Source organism: Branchiostoma floridae, chromosome 2 (assembly GCF_000003815.2).
Source record: "Branchiostoma floridae strain S238N-H82 chromosome 2, Bfl_VNyyK, whole genome shotgun sequence".
NCBI classification, from domain to species: Eukaryota; Metazoa; Chordata; class Leptocardii; order Amphioxiformes; family Branchiostomatidae; genus Branchiostoma; species Branchiostoma floridae.
In genome coordinates, this window is record NC_049980.1 from 6,893,780 (window position 1) to 6,913,688 (window position 19,909).

General features: G+C 42.1%; 1 protein-coding gene and 1 long non-coding RNA gene across 3 annotated transcripts in view; one reads left to right on the forward strand and one right to left on the reverse strand.

The window, feature by feature from the left end:
- The window catches only part of LOC118432207, a gene marked incomplete in the record, with an annotated part of 17,592 nt that extends 11,836 nt beyond the window's left edge, over positions 1 to 5,756 (forward strand). The window contains 8 exon segments of the mRNA XM_035843739.1: positions 822 to 917; positions 1,366 to 1,512; positions 1,934 to 2,200; positions 2,876 to 2,989; positions 3,402 to 3,515; positions 3,838 to 4,167; positions 4,753 to 5,152; positions 5,747 to 5,756. Coding sequence (XP_035699632.1) covers positions 822 to 917; positions 1,366 to 1,512; positions 1,934 to 2,200; positions 2,876 to 2,989; positions 3,402 to 3,515; positions 3,838 to 4,167; positions 4,753 to 5,152; positions 5,747 to 5,756 — 1,478 coding nt within the window.
- A 2,548-nt stretch (positions 5,757 to 8,304) lies between these two features.
- LOC118409773 lies at positions 8,305 to 14,206 on the reverse strand. Of its 2 annotated transcripts, none has more exons than XR_004830477.1 (2): positions 13,826 to 14,206; positions 8,305 to 10,831 (listed from the first exon to the last, which is right to left on the reverse strand). It is a non-coding gene; the product is annotated as an uncharacterized LOC118409773 (long non-coding RNA). The 2 variants fall into 2 exon arrangements; XR_004830478.1 differs by having other exon boundaries at positions 8,305 to 10,828; positions 13,826 to 14,184.
- Positions 14,207 to 19,909: the final 5,703 nt, after the last annotated feature.

Below are 19,909 nucleotides of genomic sequence, written 5' to 3' on the forward strand. Positions count from 1 at the left end.
GAAAAAAGGAAGAGGGGGTAAGTATAGGGAGGGGAAGAAAAATAACAGCAGGAGTTAGGGAAGGGTATGACTGGACTGGGAGGATGAGGAGAAAAGATAAGACATACGCGAAATAGAAGAGGATGAAATCAAAGTCAAAGGAGGGGGGAGGACGGTAAAATGGGAGGTATTAAGGCGGAACATGTAAGGAGGATGAAGGGACGCTAGAAAGGGAGTAAGAAAAGGCGAGAGAAGATGGAGATAGACTTGGGAACGTGGTCATAAGTTGTGCCGTAGAAAAGGAGGGCAATTTCTGCAATTTCGTCCAATCCGAGTCTTGGTAGAGACTATGATTTTGCTGCAGTAAGATATCAATGGGTGCAATGTGATGCGATTTGTTACCTAAGGGAAAATAATGGCGACCTTTAGAATGATGGGCCTTAGTAATATATCGTGCAGTCTAGATTATAAAGCCTTTTCGCTGATTCGACTACGCATGCTCGGTTTACAGGAATTCTGGGTGACATGTCAAAGGTGAAGACTCCTGACTGCATGTAAACATTCCGCCATTTTGCAGGGGCCATTACCTTCTGGACGTTGTCGAAACAATGGTCGAGACGAGACTGTTTACAACTCACGGACCTTAACCTTTGACATAAGTTACTTACCCAGAATTCCTGCCGTCCTACCATGCGTAGCATATTTTAATTCGTAGAAATATGAAGGGGAATTGAAAGATCTTACCGTATAATCAATCTGGATATGATGCTTGACCAATCTTTATCTGACAACTAGCGAATTAAAGTTGTGTTTTTTTGTCTTGTTTGACACCGCTGGACCAGGCAAGAGACGAATGGAGGCCAGTAGTGAAGGCGGCAGGGTGACCTGTGTGACGGACTGCCCGCTCACCCACTACCTTGATGGAAGCGTCTGCAAAAGTACGGCCTTGAATATTTGAATATCTTCTCATTAATTCGTGTTGTTATTGTATTACGTCCTTTGTGTCCTCTTTTTTCTATGTTAAGGAAGTATCTCACTGCACTTGCACCAAGCTTGCGTCACTGCGAGGTTCGTTCACTGCGTCACTGTTTTGTTATTTTCTCCATTCTTTTTAGTAATTTAGATATTGCGTAATACGTAGAAGTATGGCTTAGAAGGAAGACGACAAAATACACAAAAGTAAGAAAATTCGTTCTTTATATCTCTGAAATTCATTGAGAATCTTTCGAACCCTGCAGTGACGCAAGCGTGACGCAAGTGCAGTGAGATACCACCTTTACCACTTTCTGTAAACGTTACGGTGCTGTATTCAATCAACAACATCCCTAGAAACGTGTAAAGGTGTTTTATCCTGTATAAATGTTACATTTTTTGTTTTGTTTTTAGAGTGCCATAGCTTCTGCCAAGATGTCAGCAACCAGGGTTCTAATGTGTGTACGGGTCCCAACAGTAGCCAGTGCAGCACCTGCAAGTACACGGTGAATGGGGTCTGCTCGGAAGGCTGCAACCCGGGCCAGAAGGCTGTCAAACAAAGTACGTTGAAGTACGGATTAATACAGGGATGAATAGAAGGATATTTGCATGTTGAAACCAAAATTTCCATAGAAAATAGTCGAAACATTGCAGTCTTGGCATGTCATACCTTTTCAAACTTTTACTGTTCTGCATTCATGATCATTCCTCCTTGCGGGATCTGATCTTTCCTCCATACGCTGTTTGATGACTAGTACTTTCCTGTGCATCGCTCCTTCTGACTGGTCAGGTGTTAAACGGAATCAACGCCGGTGTTTGTATATGATAATAAAGTACCTAGCCTCGATAAGGGAGTCGATTGGTGCTTTGTTACTATTGTACCTGTTTGAAAAGAATCAAGGACTGCTGTTTGATCAGAACTGATGAATTAGAAGGTAGGTTATGATTGCATTGTACATGATTGTCTTACACCCTCCACCAGGTGATGGTTCGTTCCGATGTGACCAGTGTCAGTCTGGCTACAAGTGTGTGCGAGGTGACGAGGTGGAGGAGATCTGTCCGGCAGGGACCTACAGTAATCAGGACCGGACCGGCTGTGGGCAGTGTCCGGCTGGTCAGTACAGCAGCTCGGGGGCGGCCTCCTGTACGCAATGTCCGGCCGGACAGTTCAGCGCACGCAGCGGGGCCAGCAGCTGTGAAAGCTGTTCCGCAGGGATGACCAGCAATACGGGCGCCAGCAGCTGTTATGGTAAGAAGTTGATTTGCAAGTGCATGGTATAAACATAGGAGATATACAAGTGACAATGATCAGTTATAAACAATATTCTACTCTAATACTAGTGTTATCTTTTTCTAAACAAGTTAGGTTTGACAATGATATGGTTATAACATTGGAGTGACAATGATATGGTTATAACATGGGAGTGACAATGATATGGTTATAACATGGGAATGACAATGATATGATATAACATGGGAGTGACAATGATATGGTTATAACATGGGAGTGACAATGATATGGTTATAACATGGGAATGACAATGATATGATATAACATGGGAGTGACAATGATATGGTTATAACATGGGAATGACAATGATATGATATAACATGGGAGTGACAATGATATGGTTATAACATGGGAGTGACAATGATATGGTTATAACATGGGAGTGACAATGATATGGTTATAACATGGGAGTGACAATGATATGGTTATAACATGGGAGTGACAATGATATGGTTATAACATGGGAGTGACAATGATATGGTTATAACATGGGAGTGATAATGATATGGTTATAACATGGGAGTGAGGATAGAAATTCTTGCCAGTCGAGGAGAACACAGCAATGATATATCAATGTTTTTTCCCTCAACGACATCTTTTTTTCATTATCTAATGGAACGTTTTGCATCATAGAGATCAACGAGTGTGCGTCCAACCCTTGTCGCAACGGCGCACACTGTGAGAACCGCATGAACAGCTACTATTGCCAGTGCGCCGCAGGATACGAAGGAACCAATTGTGAAACAGGTGAGTGGGCTTACGATGACGTAATGCTTGTTCACCTTTATCCGTCAGCTCACCCTAAATCCGTTGTTTGTAAAATCAGGGGATTTATAGATATCAAGTCGATGGACGGTGGTTTAAGCTCAGGGCACATTTCCAAACTGGGGCCCGGTCGGAATGTTTTCTTTTGAGCGGTTCTCATTACGACTAATGTACGAAATAAGAATCTAGAAAAGGCCTGGCCACGTCCGCCTTACGATCACGATAGTCGTGCAGCTGTCTTATTACGAAAAAAGTGCCTTATACCTTCCCAGTGTTAGGTCTTTGCGATCCAACGACATACACCGAATCTGACCACGCAGCTAGTTATTTAGTCGAAATAACCATGGCAAATCTAGGGGCCGGCGGTTGACCGTGTTTCTCTGTCCTGTTACAGATATCAACGACTGCTCCCCGAACCCCTGCCAACATAACGGTGACTGTACTGACCGAGTGAACGGCTTCTCGTGCTCATGTAAACCTGGCTACGCTGGTGATACGTGCGAAACAGGTAATAAAATGTACGATAGTTACCTTAGTCACAAAGCCTAGAGTTCAACAATACTGTAAGTCGCATATTTGTTATGCGTGTGTGCGCGTATGCGTGTGTCACAAAGTTGAAACTTTAATACTACTAGAAACATTCATCTTTTGTGAAGAAATCGTTTGAAATAAGTAACGTTAACATGATACTGGCTGTACAACAGAAATGAATAAGTTTCAAGAGTGAATATAAAAAAAAAAATTGGTATACCAGTGACGCTCTTTACCAATGCAGATGGGATTGCATGTTAATGTTGGTACGGTAACTGTTGAAATATATCATTGTCCAGATCTGGACTATGAGATACGTCTGGTGGGTGGCAGCTACGCGCACGAGGGGAGGGTTGAGATCCGGTACCGAGACGGGAACTGGGGGACGGTCTGTGACGACCTTTGGGACGCGAACGATGCGGCTGTGGCCTGTCGGCAGCTCGGCTACGGGCACGGAGCCCACGTGGCGCTTACCTCGCAGTTCGGACCAGGTTCGGGAGGCACGGACACTATATTTCTGGACGATGTCGCCTGCTCCGGATCGGAGTCCAACCTAGACCACTGCTCGCACAACGGACATGGCGACCATAACTGTGGACACAGCGAAGATGTTGGCATCATTTGTTCAAGTAATAATGTCATATCTTTTTCATCTTTACCTGCATGAAAAATGGAGGTATAGTTTTTGGTGTGTCTGTCTGTCTATTTGTGTGTTCGGTCAGCATAAGTCTAGAAAATATATCCAAAAATGATGACATTATTTGCATAATGTTTGCAAAAATTGCAAAGCCGCTTAATGATTAATGATAGAAATTTTATACTTGTGACATGTGTACGTTAGTCAATGATGAACATGACCATGCATAAAGCATGTAAATATATAAGTCATTTGCATGGAATTTACAAAAGCTCTAAATATATAGAGTTATGAGGTGCCGAACTCCTTGGTTACATTAAAATTAAGTTGGCAAAAAAAGAGTTATCCATAGAATTGATAGTCAGTGGTTCGTCAAGTCCAGACAACATGATATGCAGATAACAATAACAACCGAAAATCGAAAATCTATCTTTTTATCCATATGGTCGTGCTGCCAAAAATGCGTCAGGTATGTACATGTTATAAATATAATTCGTCCACAACAGAATGTAATGTGATACAATGAGGACATTTGACGTGACTCAAATTGATTTTTTTAATGGTTTGTCTCGTTTAGTTTGTCGCTCAGGATATAAGCAACATGGCGACCACTGCTACCAGATATCGGGTGCACAGTACGACTACACGTGGGACACTGCGAAGATCATCTGTGATGACGGCGGCATCCTCGCCATGCCAAAGGACCAAGCCACCAACGACTTCCTCGTCAACATGATCAAGGAAACATCCACCGAGAAGGGAACCTGGATTGGCCTGAATGACTTGCAATCGGAGGGTACGTACAAATGGGAGGATGGCACGTCTCTCAGCTATACCAACTGGGCACCAGGTGAACCCAACACAGGGCACGAACGATGCGTCATGTACTTCTCTGGAGCAACCGGTGATGACCTGAAGTACAAGTGGAACGATTCAACATGCGATACCAAGGGCATGTTCATCTGTCAACAGAATAGGTTAGTACATCTCCATGTCCTGAATACTCTTGTTTCTGTTTGGAATTGTCGACCGATTTCTGCCATACACAGGGCAGCACAATACCATTCTCCTAGGCAGAGACATCCAACGGCCCAGCAAACCGCCTCTTGTCTGTACTCTGCTATCTCAACCGTCACCATCAGTTCCTGACCACCCTGCTTATAAATATTGGTGCACTTACCCTTATATATGCGAGATCTCTTTCGAAAACTGAAAGGCCTATTCTCTGATTGGCTGACAGATGGTTTGTGGCGACGCCCACAGGAACTGATGGTGACGGTTGAGATAGCAGAGTACCGAAAAGAGAAAAGAGGGGGTTTGATGGCGCCGCTGGATGTCTCTGCGTAGGAGAATGGCAATCTTAATGCACAGAACACATCTAAGTTGTGTGCTAAAACTGCACTCTTTGACAAAGGTGCAAAAAATCCCGGATTGGTCTCCAACTACAGGTTGCAACACTTCTAATTCTTTTGAAAGAGCTACGTATTGAGATGACAGTCGTAACAATGTTGAGATGCTTAAAAAATGCTTATAAGTATGATCAACAGCTGCAACCATCTTTTTGCTGACAGGCAATACTGACCGCCAGCGCCATGGCTGTAAGACTGTTTTCTTCGTGCGGCTGGTCAGTGACAGCATCTGACCACTACAGGACAGACGCATCGGGGGAATAATAAGTCACATGACGTCTTTAGGTTCTCTATACATTGTTACTATCTTCTGTTTTTATTTCATATATTACGCCAAGATTATTTTTGTGCAGTTCAGTGCGACTGCTTCCTTTTTGTATGGCACAATGGGCCCTTTGATATGATTCGATGAATCATACATTGCGAATCATAACAAGAAAATGGTTTTAAGAACTGCCCTTTCGGCCAGATGATGTTGAGGAAATGTATACTCCGAAACTTGGAAGAAATTGGATACTGTGTAAGGCCAGAATGAAAACAAAATCGTAGCTTTGAGAGCAAATTTTGAAATCTTCATGCAAAGTATAATACTGGTTCACCTTTATCCGAGGGTGACCTATATCCGTTGTTTGTAAAAGAGCGTATTTAGGGATATGAAGTCGACTGGTGGTGGTTTCAAATCGGAACATTTTGGAAATATTGCCAATATGAAACCACAGTCCGCAGTTTTTATACTCCTTACTCCGTGCTGTTTTTAAAGACAACGGATAAAGGTCACCTCGCGGATAAAGGTGAACTGGCGTTAGTTCTGTTTATATGCAAATGAAGTTACATGTTAGTTAACGTTAGCCTTTTTCAGCTCAGCACTTTTAGATTAGTAACGTTCCCAACAAATGATTTGTTTAGAAGATATCAATGCCCTCTGGTGACTCTGCTGTGTACTGCAAGCACTGGTAGCTAATGTATTTAACTCTGAGCAAATTACACTGATTTGTATTTCGCGGTGGCCAATTAACTCCTTTTGCCGGCTAAACTCCTGCCAGCTTATGATGCTATCTTATGCCACCGCAAGATCTGCTTGGAGATTAAGCTCTTGGGGCAGAGGGTGTTAACTGTAAGGTTTTGCTTTGTGTTCGTAGGAGTTCTGTAAATGCTGCTGTAATGGCCAAGCTAAGAATGTTTTCACTTTATATAGACACACAAAGATATTGAAGATGAATATCATTTCCTGATGATATGCCCTTATCATATTGAAGAAAGGAAAAGACTAATGACTAAATGACTACATGAAGCGACAGAACAACATTACCTGTCACAAGTAGAGAAACATTTAACGTACTTCTATCATGTCCTGACTCCATATCTGTCTACCTTGGACAATATATACATTGTATATAATGCTCTGCAAAAAACGAATCGTGCCATAACATTGTGAAGTGCACTATGCATGCCGCTATATTTTGTATTGAGTAATGGTGTTAGATTAGTACACTAGTGTAGATACTTTGTAACGTTAGTTGTTAGTAATGCGTGTTATTTGCCATACATTGTACCCGATGCAATCGTTTTTCAATAAACTTGACTTGACTTGACTTGTATGGGCCCTCGTGCCGCTTTTTTTGAACTGCAGAGACCTGTGTAGGTTCAGGCTTTGAAAGGGAATAACTCGAGAAGGGGTCGACGGATCATCATGATATTTGGTATGTAGATAGGTTAAGTGATGCTTCATGTAGTTGAGTATCAATTAATGCAAATCGTGATCTTATTTGCTTAATCAATGAGGAAATTGTCTAAACCTGTTCTGTTCCATTATAGGACTATTGCAACGTGATATTTGTGAGTGAGAAATAGAAGAATGTTAATTAATAAATAAATATTATTAAAAAAGATCATCAATGATAAATGACAGGAAATTCCTACTTGTGACATTTGAAAGCTCTGTACAGGTGAACATCATTGAACTTTAATAATGCAAATGAGGACATCGCTTGCATGAATTATCTGTCTGAACTTAGATTGTGTACGTCAGTTATTTGGGCGGAGTAAACGATCAATTGATATGATTTTTGCAAATGAGAAACTTATGGCAAACAATTAATGCACCAATGATAAAGGTAAAATCATTTAGCAAGGGTATGGGGTCGTGGAACTCATGTCTCAGGGGCATTCACCTTTGACATGTTACCCACAATTCCTGTCGCTGCAAGAGTGAAAGAGCTTATAGGTCAAGTGTCAAACATATGTGACCTGTTTTGAGACTCAAATATGTAGATTTACACACAAACATGACATTTGTACCACTGAAAAGAAAGTCGAGTGCATGTAACGCTAGTTCACCTTTATCCGTGGGGTGACCTTTATTCGTTGTCTTTAAAAACAGCACATTTAGGAGTATTAAGTCTGCTGACAGTGGTTTCAAATCTGCAATATTTTCAAAATGTTCCCATTTGAAACTGCCGTCGATTTTATATCCCTAAATACGTTTTCTATACAAACAACGAATATAGGTTACCCTCAGATGAAGGTGAACCAGCGTTATAACTAACAGATGATTGGCCATAACTGTTTAGGTGCAGGCCTAGGTACAGGGCCGGACTTCTGTGTTTGTACCTAATTTCTGTTTAGGTACACAGCTCTTAGCAATTTTGTTAACCAATGAAAACGATTTACCTTATCAGCATCCTTAAAAGCTATTAAAGAAATATCACAAAGACAAAATATCGTCGTTTCAGTTCTTTTATTTCTCCCGCCATACAACCATTTGAAGCAATTCCATAAAAGGGTAGGCAAAAAAAGCACAAAGCACAGTTTCTGTCCGTTAGTTATATGGCAACGCCGCAAACGATTATCATCTCAAAACATTTTTGGTGTTTTCATGTGTTAAAGATTATACATCCCAACAGATTTTTTGACGTTTTAGTGTTTATAATTTGTTTCTTTCCGATCTGTTTTATAATACACATGCAACAACGAGAAATGTCATTATCATACGTGATGAAATACATAAGAGTATGGTACTCTACACCAACCAATTGAAGGATACATGTTCAAAAGAAGCTACATTTTTACACTGTACATTAAACACGATACAGTGAGTGGACATATATTGATGTACAGATACAAACACATGTTATCTAAATTTAGTTACAGGGTGTACTGCAGTACAACAGAGGCCCGCATGCATTCCTTGCATTGTACACATAGAACCAAAATATCAGCCTTACCTAACAGTTTATATTTAAAAAAACCTGTAACGTATAATGGAGTAAATTTTGCTATTTTGATGAATGAGTAACTACGTTGGCTAACTTGAAGTTTGCTATAGAAATTTGCACACTGTGTTAGCAACATTCTTACAAGCACTGGGACATTACGTCTACCTTGTGGACAGTTGGACAGTACATTCACTACTAGTGCAGACCTCCTGCACTAGACAAAGACTGTGGATCAACAAGACATAACCTTGGCGACCTAAGTCTCTAGGTCTAACGATCCTTAACAGCCCTATACATTTACAGCACAGTATACACAATATATATATACAGGCTACGGCAAAACATGTCAACATTGTCGGTTTCTCCGGCGTTTCCCGGATTCAATACAGTTGAACCATGCCACGATGTCTGTTCGAACCGTTCGCAAGAGAAGAGCAACCCAGTTTTAAAACCACAGCACTATAGACAGCAAAACATAGCCAATAATGTAGTATGCGTCAACGGTGTAGCAAATACTTTGAGAAACGTAAACAAACGAGTGGTTGTGTACAAATACACTGAGGCCTACTACAGGCATCTCTTCTTTTGCAACTGTTGATGGTTTTAATAGCAGCTTTACCGAAGGGGATGGATCAATTTGGGTAGGGAAAATTCAAGTATTTCTTATTTCATTACTTACAACACTATTTCATAGCCAGATGAGAGCATGCTGTCTTACATATTATACGTAAACTAAGTATATACAGATAGCGCAATTGGTAAGTAGACTTCCACAACATTCGATAGACGTACTACAATGGACAGTATAGACTGACCACAATGGTTCTTACACGTGTCGACAATCCACCACAATACTCCATAAATTCACTACAATCAGCAATAAACTAACCACGATAAACTTTCAAGAAGGCCTGCAAATAGATACTAATATGTATATATAACAGGTATTTGTCATATGTCCACTTTAGGTATATCCGTACATGTATACAGATGACCATTCAATGATGATTTTTGTAAGACATTCAAGAGCGCTCCAGCTTCCCGCCATGACAATACGCTCATTTGCCATTCGACCACGCATGCGCAGCGACAGGTCTTGTGGGTAATATGTCAAAGGTGAAAGCCCTTGACTTGCAAATAGTTCTCGTCGCGACCATTGTATAACAATGTCCAGACTTTGTTTTGTTTATGTCTTAGGGGCTCTCACCTATTAAGCATTACCCACAGTTCCTTTTGCTTCACATGCGCGCTAGGAGTGGCGAACGAGCTTATTGTCATTCTCACAACCTGTACGGGTATTCTCAGTGATCCTTGTAAGTTCAGTGTGGCTAGTTTATTGTCTATTGTAGTAAGCTTATAGAGCGTTGTGAAATTTTACCCGCAAAGACTCTTAGCGAGCACATTTGTAACAATAAGTTGTACACTTCATACATTTGAGTTGTCTGGTTGAACTACTTCATAGTTAGACTTTCCGTGTAAATGATATTAATATCATGTTGACTTAAAAGCTGGGCAAAGTAACAATAAGTGCATGGGGCAAGTGTTGTGTACCGTTGACGACCTTACGATGTAGTGCTTTGCTGGTAGATGACAGATGCCAAGATCACTTGATTGATGTAGTCGTAAGAAGACTCAGTACGGTACGCGTACACGGAAAGGACTCAACGGAGGGTCTACAATCCAACCGACAGACTACACTACGCTACACTACTACAGTTGACTGGTTTGAGGACCCTGCATTCCGTGTATTCACGATCACTCGTCTACATCTGTTGGTGACACGATGAAACACAATCACTGGGCCCACAGCACACAAAAGCCTTCAGCGCGTGGCGGGAGATGGCAGTTCCTAGCGAGCTGCGACGGAACTGCAGATGAAACTACCTGGTGGTGGAGCGACTCTTCTTCTGTCCACGAGCAATCCGACCGCACCCATCCCCGGGGGTCTACCGCACCCACCCCGGGGGTCTAGCGGGTGGTGATCACTCCCATGGGGATGGTGAAGTTCCGGGTGTAGAAGGAGTGATTCCTACTGGGAAGATTGAACAAGCGTCAGATTCATCTGTTCATTCATTGAAGAAACTGTACATTTGTATATGTACATATTTATGTTGAAGGAGTTGTGTATGCAAGCGTGGTACTGTAAATAAATTTAAATTCGCGGGGATTTAATTTCGCGGTAGCGGGAAAAGGAATATTCATGGCGATTTTAATATCGCGGTAGCATCATGCACTGTTTACTACCATGAAAAAAAAGTTCGCGGTGGTTTTAGATTCGCGGTAAAGTGGCCAGCGCGAAAAACGCAAACATTAATCCACCGCGAACATTTCTGCATTTAGAGTATGCACTTGAATCGAATCGAATCAGTGATGTGTATTCAATAGACATTTTTTATTAGTTTCAAGCAACTGTTCATATACTGAAGCTTTATTAACACAAAACAACAGTCACTCACAAAAAGTACAGTGACTTTCGTGGGATCAACTGCAAGCTACCAAAAATAAACAGGCAAAATAAACCTGAGAATTCTACTTTCTAAAAGAATACAGGATAACAAACGTGAATCTAATCGTGTGATATGCTTTAAGGCTATCACCAAATGTACAAATCTCGTGTCAAGTATTTGTGTGTCTACGTATTCGGTTATGTACACCGTTGAATGTTGGTCATGGCCATTTCTACCAGTACGGCGATTACTATCTGTATACCCATGTCAAAATATCACTTTACTCCACCTGGCGACACAGAAGTGCCTATACATCATCCATCCTACTCTGATGTCATCCCCCACCCCCTCCCAAAGAACTCATAAAAAAGGAGCCAACAAGCCCAGGTCAGACAAGGGACACTACCCCCCAAACATGTACGGAGAAGCGGCAGGTCTCTGATCATGTCTCCTTATATATGGTCACAAAATCGTTTTTAGATTGCCGTTGTGACCCCCAACAGCAGAGTCATAAAAGGCTCCATCAGCACATACTCTGCGGCGCCGGCATGTTCTCAGTTACCGGGTCAGCACGATAGGGTCGGTCTGGGGCAAGTGCTGGGTGTGACATCACCACAGGAACAGGCTGAACTACCGTGGCCGACAGCAACAATTACAATGGGCAACACACCTATTTTTCTCGTCAGCACACCTATTTTTCTGGTCAACACAACTATTTTTTTCTGGTGAACAAACCCACATTTTTCTTGTCAACACACCTATCCTTTTTACCAACACACCTATTTTTTTCTGATCAACTCACCTATTCTCTGTATAGGGAGTTGCGGGAGCGAACTAAAGCGAACAAGGCTGGAATCCAGGCTACACTAGCTAACGTCACACTTCTGGTGTCGTGAGGACTAGCGACCGGAAATGAAGGCAGTGCTTAGCTACATGGCCCGTACAGGTCACAAAGAGAATGCTTATTTATAGTTCAGCTCAAGAAGATACCCATATAGTTGGTATTTAGAATACTAGTAGACAGTTTATTGAGCACCCACTTTTAGACCGGCAGGTATCTGTTTGACCCAATTGCAATACTCGATGACAGGCTACTTGTAACGTTACATGAAAACTTTTCGCACTGTAAATTTTTTTATGCTAGTCTGCTTTTCGGCACGGTCAATGATTTTTCGCCGGGTATCTTCTATCAATTATCAAGCGACTGACAATGCTACTTACAATGGATCGATGGCAAATGTTTTTAGGGAAATGAAACAAGTCTTGAAATAGCAAATGTAGCAACGGAATGGTATATGTATTCTTCTTTTTTTTTCCTAAGAAAAAAATGGTGTGTCTCAGATTACCCGGCTGAACCTGAACAAAAGAAGAAGAAGAAGAAGAACCTGGCTTTTTTGGTCGACTGCTAGCGCTGGCAAGGCGCATAAAATTTTCGATCTAAGTTGTAAAAAGTTGCAGAATCGTCTTCCAAACATTTCTCATTTCTGATGAAATAAAAAAAAAATCGGGCTTGTACAATGTTTTACTGTACAATTAGAATATAATGTTGAGAAAATAACAGGGCCGTAATCGGAAACATAACATTATGGGTCGTAAACACAATTGTCGCTAACCTGATTTAAACTCGAGCTTACAATTTAGTATTCATTACAATGCAGTTTTTTTTTAAGTCAAATATCTTGTAGTTTGAATTAGTAGCTTGTACTATTGGGTACTCATTACAGTTTGAAAAACTATCTGTTTGCTTATCTTATGCTGTTTATTTGTTTTATACAAGCTGACGTAAAAATGACGTATAACTATGACGCATCGACGATGACCAAATATGGTACGCTGTCAGAGAATAGATTGAAGGATGTATTCTGCTGCGTCCTCGTCAAAAATCGTCCCAAAAAGGACAAGGACAAAGTTTTTGGGGATCTATCTCCTTTTACACTGTCTCCCTTTGTCCATTATACAGAGATAAATATGTGTACGCTACGGTTATAAGGTTTTAATTAGTAATATAGTCATCAATCAATTGCAATGTTAGCAAATAAAACGGTATGATTATCATCATCATATATTGTCGAACCAGTACTGTAACCAGTCCGGGAATGGTTATGATGATGTAGAGAAGAATGATCTTTTCGAAAAGACGGCAAAAAAGTTTCAGCCAACGTTGTCAACCCGCAAAAAACAACATATGTGCTGACGGACTAACAGTAAATAGGTTATAGCTATAAACTGTAGCATTACAAATCCACTGGTAATATTCGGAGTCAAATTCGACTATATATTGCCAGAGAATCTACAAGAGAATCTACAATGTACTGGACTCCTCAATCAAAATCACTCACAACTTCATGTTTTTGGAAATGTAAAAAAAAAAGTTTTAGAAACCCAGCCGGTTTCATCATAGCATTATAAGCGATTGTCTAGAGCGGCATTTGGGAATACCAAATACCACATTTTCCTCAGCTGTACGATATAAATCATTGATGACTCGTGTTCGATTTCTTTTTGGGACTCTGGCATCATGGCAATGTGGATTAACTCCACAACGTGAGCTCAACGTCATTGCCATCATCACATCTTACCTCCTACGGGCAGTCGGCGACCTGTTGAGCTTGAGGCGGACTGCGGCGGTGGGCTTGGTGAAGTAGGAAGCCGACCCGTGGTGTCCGGAGGAGTAGGTAGGCGGGAACACCATGTACACCTCCTGGCGGAAATGCTTCCTCCTCCCGCTGCCAGCCACGAAGCTGCAGTCGTAGTTCCACGGACGGTCGGTGCTGTAGATGACCATGGTAGCTGTAGATAGAGCGCTCTGCGGCAGTTAGCACACACACACACACCAGGCTTCCAAACGACCTTATGATTTATCTCTATCCGCGTCCTGAAATTAGTCACCAGACAGTGACAGTGATAAATAGATCGTTGGACACCCGATAGGGATGACAGTTACGATGCCATAGGCTGCACGTTTGAAACATTGCTCATCTATTTATTCTGCCTTTTTTTATTTACACCAGCCACCCAGTGGGTCGGCTTCGGGAACGATTTCAAACGTAAACAAAAATCTCGACCGCAAACAGCATAAGTGTAAACCATAAACTGTGCATTCCTGCCATTCTGTGCGTGGTCAGCGAACACTTTAGAATTGGTTGTAGGCTCGGCCTGAGGTATGCTGGCGGAGGGTTGGCGGTTGTTAATTATGCCAAGTGACAGACAGTATGGCAAGATGGGCTCTTTTCTCACGAAGGCCCGAGTCTCGTATTACGCAAACGCCCTTGTGTTGACGACAACATGATATCGCGGTATGCGCGTCCAGTATTTTAGGGGGGACTCATCTCTTGGTGATAACAACCAGACGTGCCTAATAAATACTAACGTTAAATGAACTATGAGTCTAAAACACCATTAAAGACATGCCGCTCGTATTTTATTTTCCATCTACGTGAGAAGAACGGTCGAGTTTGGTATTTTTTCTGTGATTTACAACTGAGGACATCGCCTTTCTGTCTGCTGCACACTTGTCCGGAGACGTCAACGCTTACTGGACAGGAAACGCGGGGTGATCTTCTGCTAATCCAAAAAGAACGTCGACCTTGGCAAGGCCGAAAACAAGGACGAGAAACAAAGTGGCATTGGCTGTAAAATCAACAAGGATGTCCCAAGAACTCGTCCTCAATGACTTTGAACTTGTGAATTAGTTGTTGGCTGGATTTGAATTTCAACGGTCATCACAATCACTGATGAGAGCAAAAGTTCCCTTCGTAAAATCTGTCATGCCGCCATAAACGAGGTTCGGCCATTTAGTACTGGATGAGTAATAGACGTGAAATGTGGAGCCTGAACACACCCACTGCACACAGCATGTACTTGTCAGCACATTGCAGTTCAAAGTACTGTTTTCATGACATCCCCATTACCAACCTACTCCAGGTCATTGAACCATGTAACGCTAGTTCACTTTTATCCGCGAGGTAACCTATATCCGTTGTTGTTTTTAAAACAGGATATTTATGGAAATCCGGATATCAAGACGACGGACGGTGGTTTTAAACGGCAATATTTTGGATAACGATAGATATATTGCAATTTGACACTACCGTCCGTCTATTCGATATCCCTATATACACTGCTTTCAAATACAACGGATATAGATTACGCCCTGGATAAAGGCGAACTAGCGTTAGATATTTTTGCTGTTTACATCTTCTTGTAAAAGTGGATTGTAGGTTGTTCAGCAAAGCGAGAGGCAATGACGCAGCGTTTTTCGCTTTAGAAATCAAAGTAGGTATTTTGGTGCTAACGTGTACAGCATTTAAGTTACTATTTACTCATTTGACTCCATGGAATCCCTACATAAACCTCGAACAGCGGCAGATGTGATATATTACGAGTCTCGGCAGGCTTTTTTCCATAAGCACGTGCTAGTATGTCGTCTCGCTGAAGAACATAGGGTCCATCGAATGTAGGGGGAAATGTGATTTCCTATAAGTAGATAGTGACCAGGGTGTTAAAAAAATAATTTTGTCATTCCAGACCAAATAGCTGATACCTTTTCAATATAGACTGCTGTCATTGGAATACATGTATTCACTGTATCGTTGATATAAGCACCATCTGTTGAAATGAATACCAGAAAGTCTCCACATGAAATACTTGTATCATGAACGTTTCCATAGCACTAGTCTCGACATTCTCCATTAAACCATTTGTTTAGTCTCCAACTTGTACTGGCACATTCAGCATCTGTCACTAAACTATATTGAGAGTTCTGTGTGTTATTAGGACATTGTAACCAACTGTTACCATACCATGCCTTGCGCTTGTGTGTGATTGGTGTTCAACGCCAAGGAGAGTTGTGTTTCCTGTGTGTGGAAAGTGCCCCACACCAAGGACAGGTGTGCTATGTTTGTGGATGATGGTCATTATCAAGGACAGGTATGTTATGTGTGTGGATGGTGTTCAGCACCAAGGACAGGTATGTTATGTGTGTGGATGGTGTTCAGCACCAAGGACAGGTATGTTATGTGTGTGTGGATGGTGTTCAGCACCAAGGACAGGTATGTTATGTGTGTGGATGGTGTTCAGCACCAAGGACAGGTATGTTATGTGTGTGGATGGTGTTCAGCACCAAGGACAGGTATGTTATGTGTGTGGATGGTGTTCAGCACCAAGGACAGGTATGTTATGTGTGTGGATGGTGTTCAGCACCAAGGACAGGTATGTTATGTGTGTGGAGAGTGTTCAGCACCAAGGACAGGTATTTTATGTGTGTGGATGGTGTTCAGCACCAAGGACAGGTATTTTATGTGTGTGGATGGTGTTCAGCACCAAGGACAGGTGTGTTGTGTGTATGGATGATTTGTTTGTCAGTGTAGATAGTTCCAAGAACAAATGTGTTTGCTAATGGAAATTAGCACCTAAGGATCGGCTAAATAGATTGATCCACGGTTTTCCTTTAACACTTTTACTAGATGTTTACAAAATGCAGAGATGCATGCTGGACATTTAAAGATAAAGCAGATTGTGACCATTTTCATAATCAGAAATCGCAAAAGAGATTCCTTATTGATGGAACCCAAAAAACAATGTTCCAGTGCAACATATATGACTATTCATCCTATTCTATTCGTCATACTCGCCTTTATTTTGCACAGAAAGCATTCTTCCAAAAGTTGTTCTAGAACAGCAAACTCTTTGTGTCATAGACTAGCAACGGCGTTCGATGTGATTTGTTTGCACTCTTGACTGACTACTGAAGGCGACAGAGGCAGACTTCACCTGCTCCTTTCTTCAGACAACAGTTAAGAGTATTTTTTAAGAAACATGGCGAGACGCCGCGGCCGACGAGGACACCGGCGGTCCCGAGCTCGAGACGGTCCGTCTCGCAGGTTTCCTATCTCTGAAGTGACCGATGATTCAAGTGATGAGCGATGGCGGTTGCTCAGAACGGCAGTGTTCACAACTTTGCTACTCGCAGCTGTGATGACGGTAAGTTTTCTACATCAATAGTTAATATTGATAGTATATAGGTACGTACATATAATTAGATCTGTTGTTATACTATAGACCACAGGAAACCAATTAGTTTTCATGCATCAAATTTTGTGATAATTTCAGCTATGTATGATTTTCCCAATCGAGTAACGATGGATGACTACCCAGGCCTTGTTTCTGTCCATACAGTATTACAATGGAAGAATATCTATCTTTCAGGCGGTCTCTGTGACCATCACAGCACAGTTCTACTCAAACACCGCTGCAGTGGAGACTCCTGTCGGCATCCCTCCGTACCGAAGTCGGGGACATGGCGGAGTTCCCAACGGCATGACCGCGACCGATGCTACTGCTACCAATGACCCCATGGCTCCTCCGATAGACCACGTGCGACGTCCAAACGTCAAACCAGATGTGCACAAGGACTGGGACTCCATGACGGCTCAACAGAAGCACTGGTACCTCTCCAAGATGCGCCTTCACAAGCAGATGCACGACCTTCTACACATCCAGGATAAGCCTAAGGTGCGAACGGATTTAGAAGATGACATCCGACGTCACTTCGAATTCATGGACTGGAATGAGAACACGGTCGCGAATACCTTCTCCTACTCGGAATCACCCACTGGCCCAGATGACACAGAGTACAAGAAGAACCAGGTGGAGCCCAAATCAGGCTCATCGATTCAAACCAAATCTATGAGTGAGCTCGAGAACACGGAGGCAACCGCCGTAGACAAGGTGCTACTGGAGAAAGCGAGACAGGTGAACTTGTACCTGAACTACGTCATGTCAGCAAACATGACATGCCGCCGCGAGAGGAAGCACCGCGTGTTCAGGCGTGTCAAACGCGTTACGACTGTGGCCATGGTCGTGGTTGGAGTGCTGGTGGCAGGCTCTGTAGCCTACAGCTGTATGTTACAGATGTTTGTAGGCAAAATTTAGAAACATATTTGTTATTGTTACTAGTATATTGATGGAGTTGGGATTCTGATAAAGAAAAACATGCTGGACCAAAGGTGGTCTCTTCCTCATTCCTCTAACATCATCCGTTTCAACAGAAACTCTTAATTTGACCTCAGGGAAGGTTCACAACTGTAATATCCCTTCTGATGAATGCAAGCATCCTAGACCAATGGTGTTTTTCCTCGTAATGCTAACGTTATCAGTGTTAAGTGTAAAAATATACATGAGATAAGGCTCACAATCCTTATATCCCAATTCTCAACTGTCTTTTCAAAATAGACTACCGTCATGTAAATGTATATACCTTCACTGTATCGTTGATATAATATACGTACCATCTGTTGAAATGAATACCAGAAAGTCTCCACATGAAATATTTGTATCATCAACGTTTCCATAGCACTAGTGTCGAAATTCTCCATCAAACCGATAACAGTCATGCTGGAAGTTTGTTTAGTCTACAATGTTAACTGGCACGTCCAGCATCTGTCACTGAACTATATTGAACGTTTTGTGTGTTAGTCAGACAATGTACTCAACTGTTACTTTACATGTATATGGGTATTAAATACAGATGGTGCTGAAGAAGCAATGCATTTTACACTATGAATTGTTTCAATTGTAATTGTCGGGAATGTGGGTCACAATAAAAGAGTTTTCAAATGAAGGATGTGTTTTCGTGTATGTGTGTGTGTGTGTGTGTGTGTGTGTGTGTGTGCGTGCGTGCGTGCGTGCGTGTGTGTGTGCGTGTGTGTGTGTGTGTGTGCGTGCGTGCGTGTGCGTGTGCGTGTGCGTGTGCGTGCATGCGTGTGAGTGTGTTCATGATGTTCGGCACCAAGCGCAAGTCTGTGTTTGATGGTGTTCAGCTATAATGAAATGTTTGACTGTGTGTATGTTGTTCAGCAAGTGCGTTTGCTTGAGTGGATGGTGTTCAGCACCAAGAACAGATGTGTTTGCCTGTACATGTGTTTAAATAGTATTAAGAACCAATGTCAGGTGTGTTGTGAGTTCAGGTTGTGTTCAGCACCAACAAATCTGCCAAGAACAAGCATGTTTGTGTGGATGGTGTTCAGCACCAAGGACAGACATGTTACGTGTGTGGATGGTGTTCAGCGCTAATATAGGCGTATTTCCCTGTGTGCGGATGGTGTTCAGCACCAAGGACATGTGTGTTACTTGTGAGTGTGGTTTTCAGTACTATGAAGAGGTATCGTTGTGGGCGTACATGTAAAGGTTCCAGGAAAAGATGACGTGTTTGCTATAGGACAATTCGCACAAAAGGTTTATCTAAATAGATTTGTGCACGGTTTGCACTTTCACCAGATGTTTACAAAATGGGAATACATTGGGACATGCTGTATAAGTAATCGGTCTTGTTGTCGAATGTTAGGCTCATCAAACATTTCGGAGATGAATGCTGGACATTTAGAGATCAAGCGAATTGCGACTATTTTTTATCGTCTGCTGAAGGCCCAGAAATCGCACAGCAGATTCCATTGTTGACGGGATCTAAAATACAATGTTCCAGTGCAACATATATGGCTATTCATCCTATTTGCCTTTATTTTGCAACAAGGCATTCTCTGAATGTTGTTCTGGAACAGCAAACTCTCAGTGTTCTAGACTAGCAACGGCGTTCGATGTGATTTGTTTACACTCTTGACTGACTACTGAAGGCGACAGAGGCAGATTTCACTGCTCCTTTCATT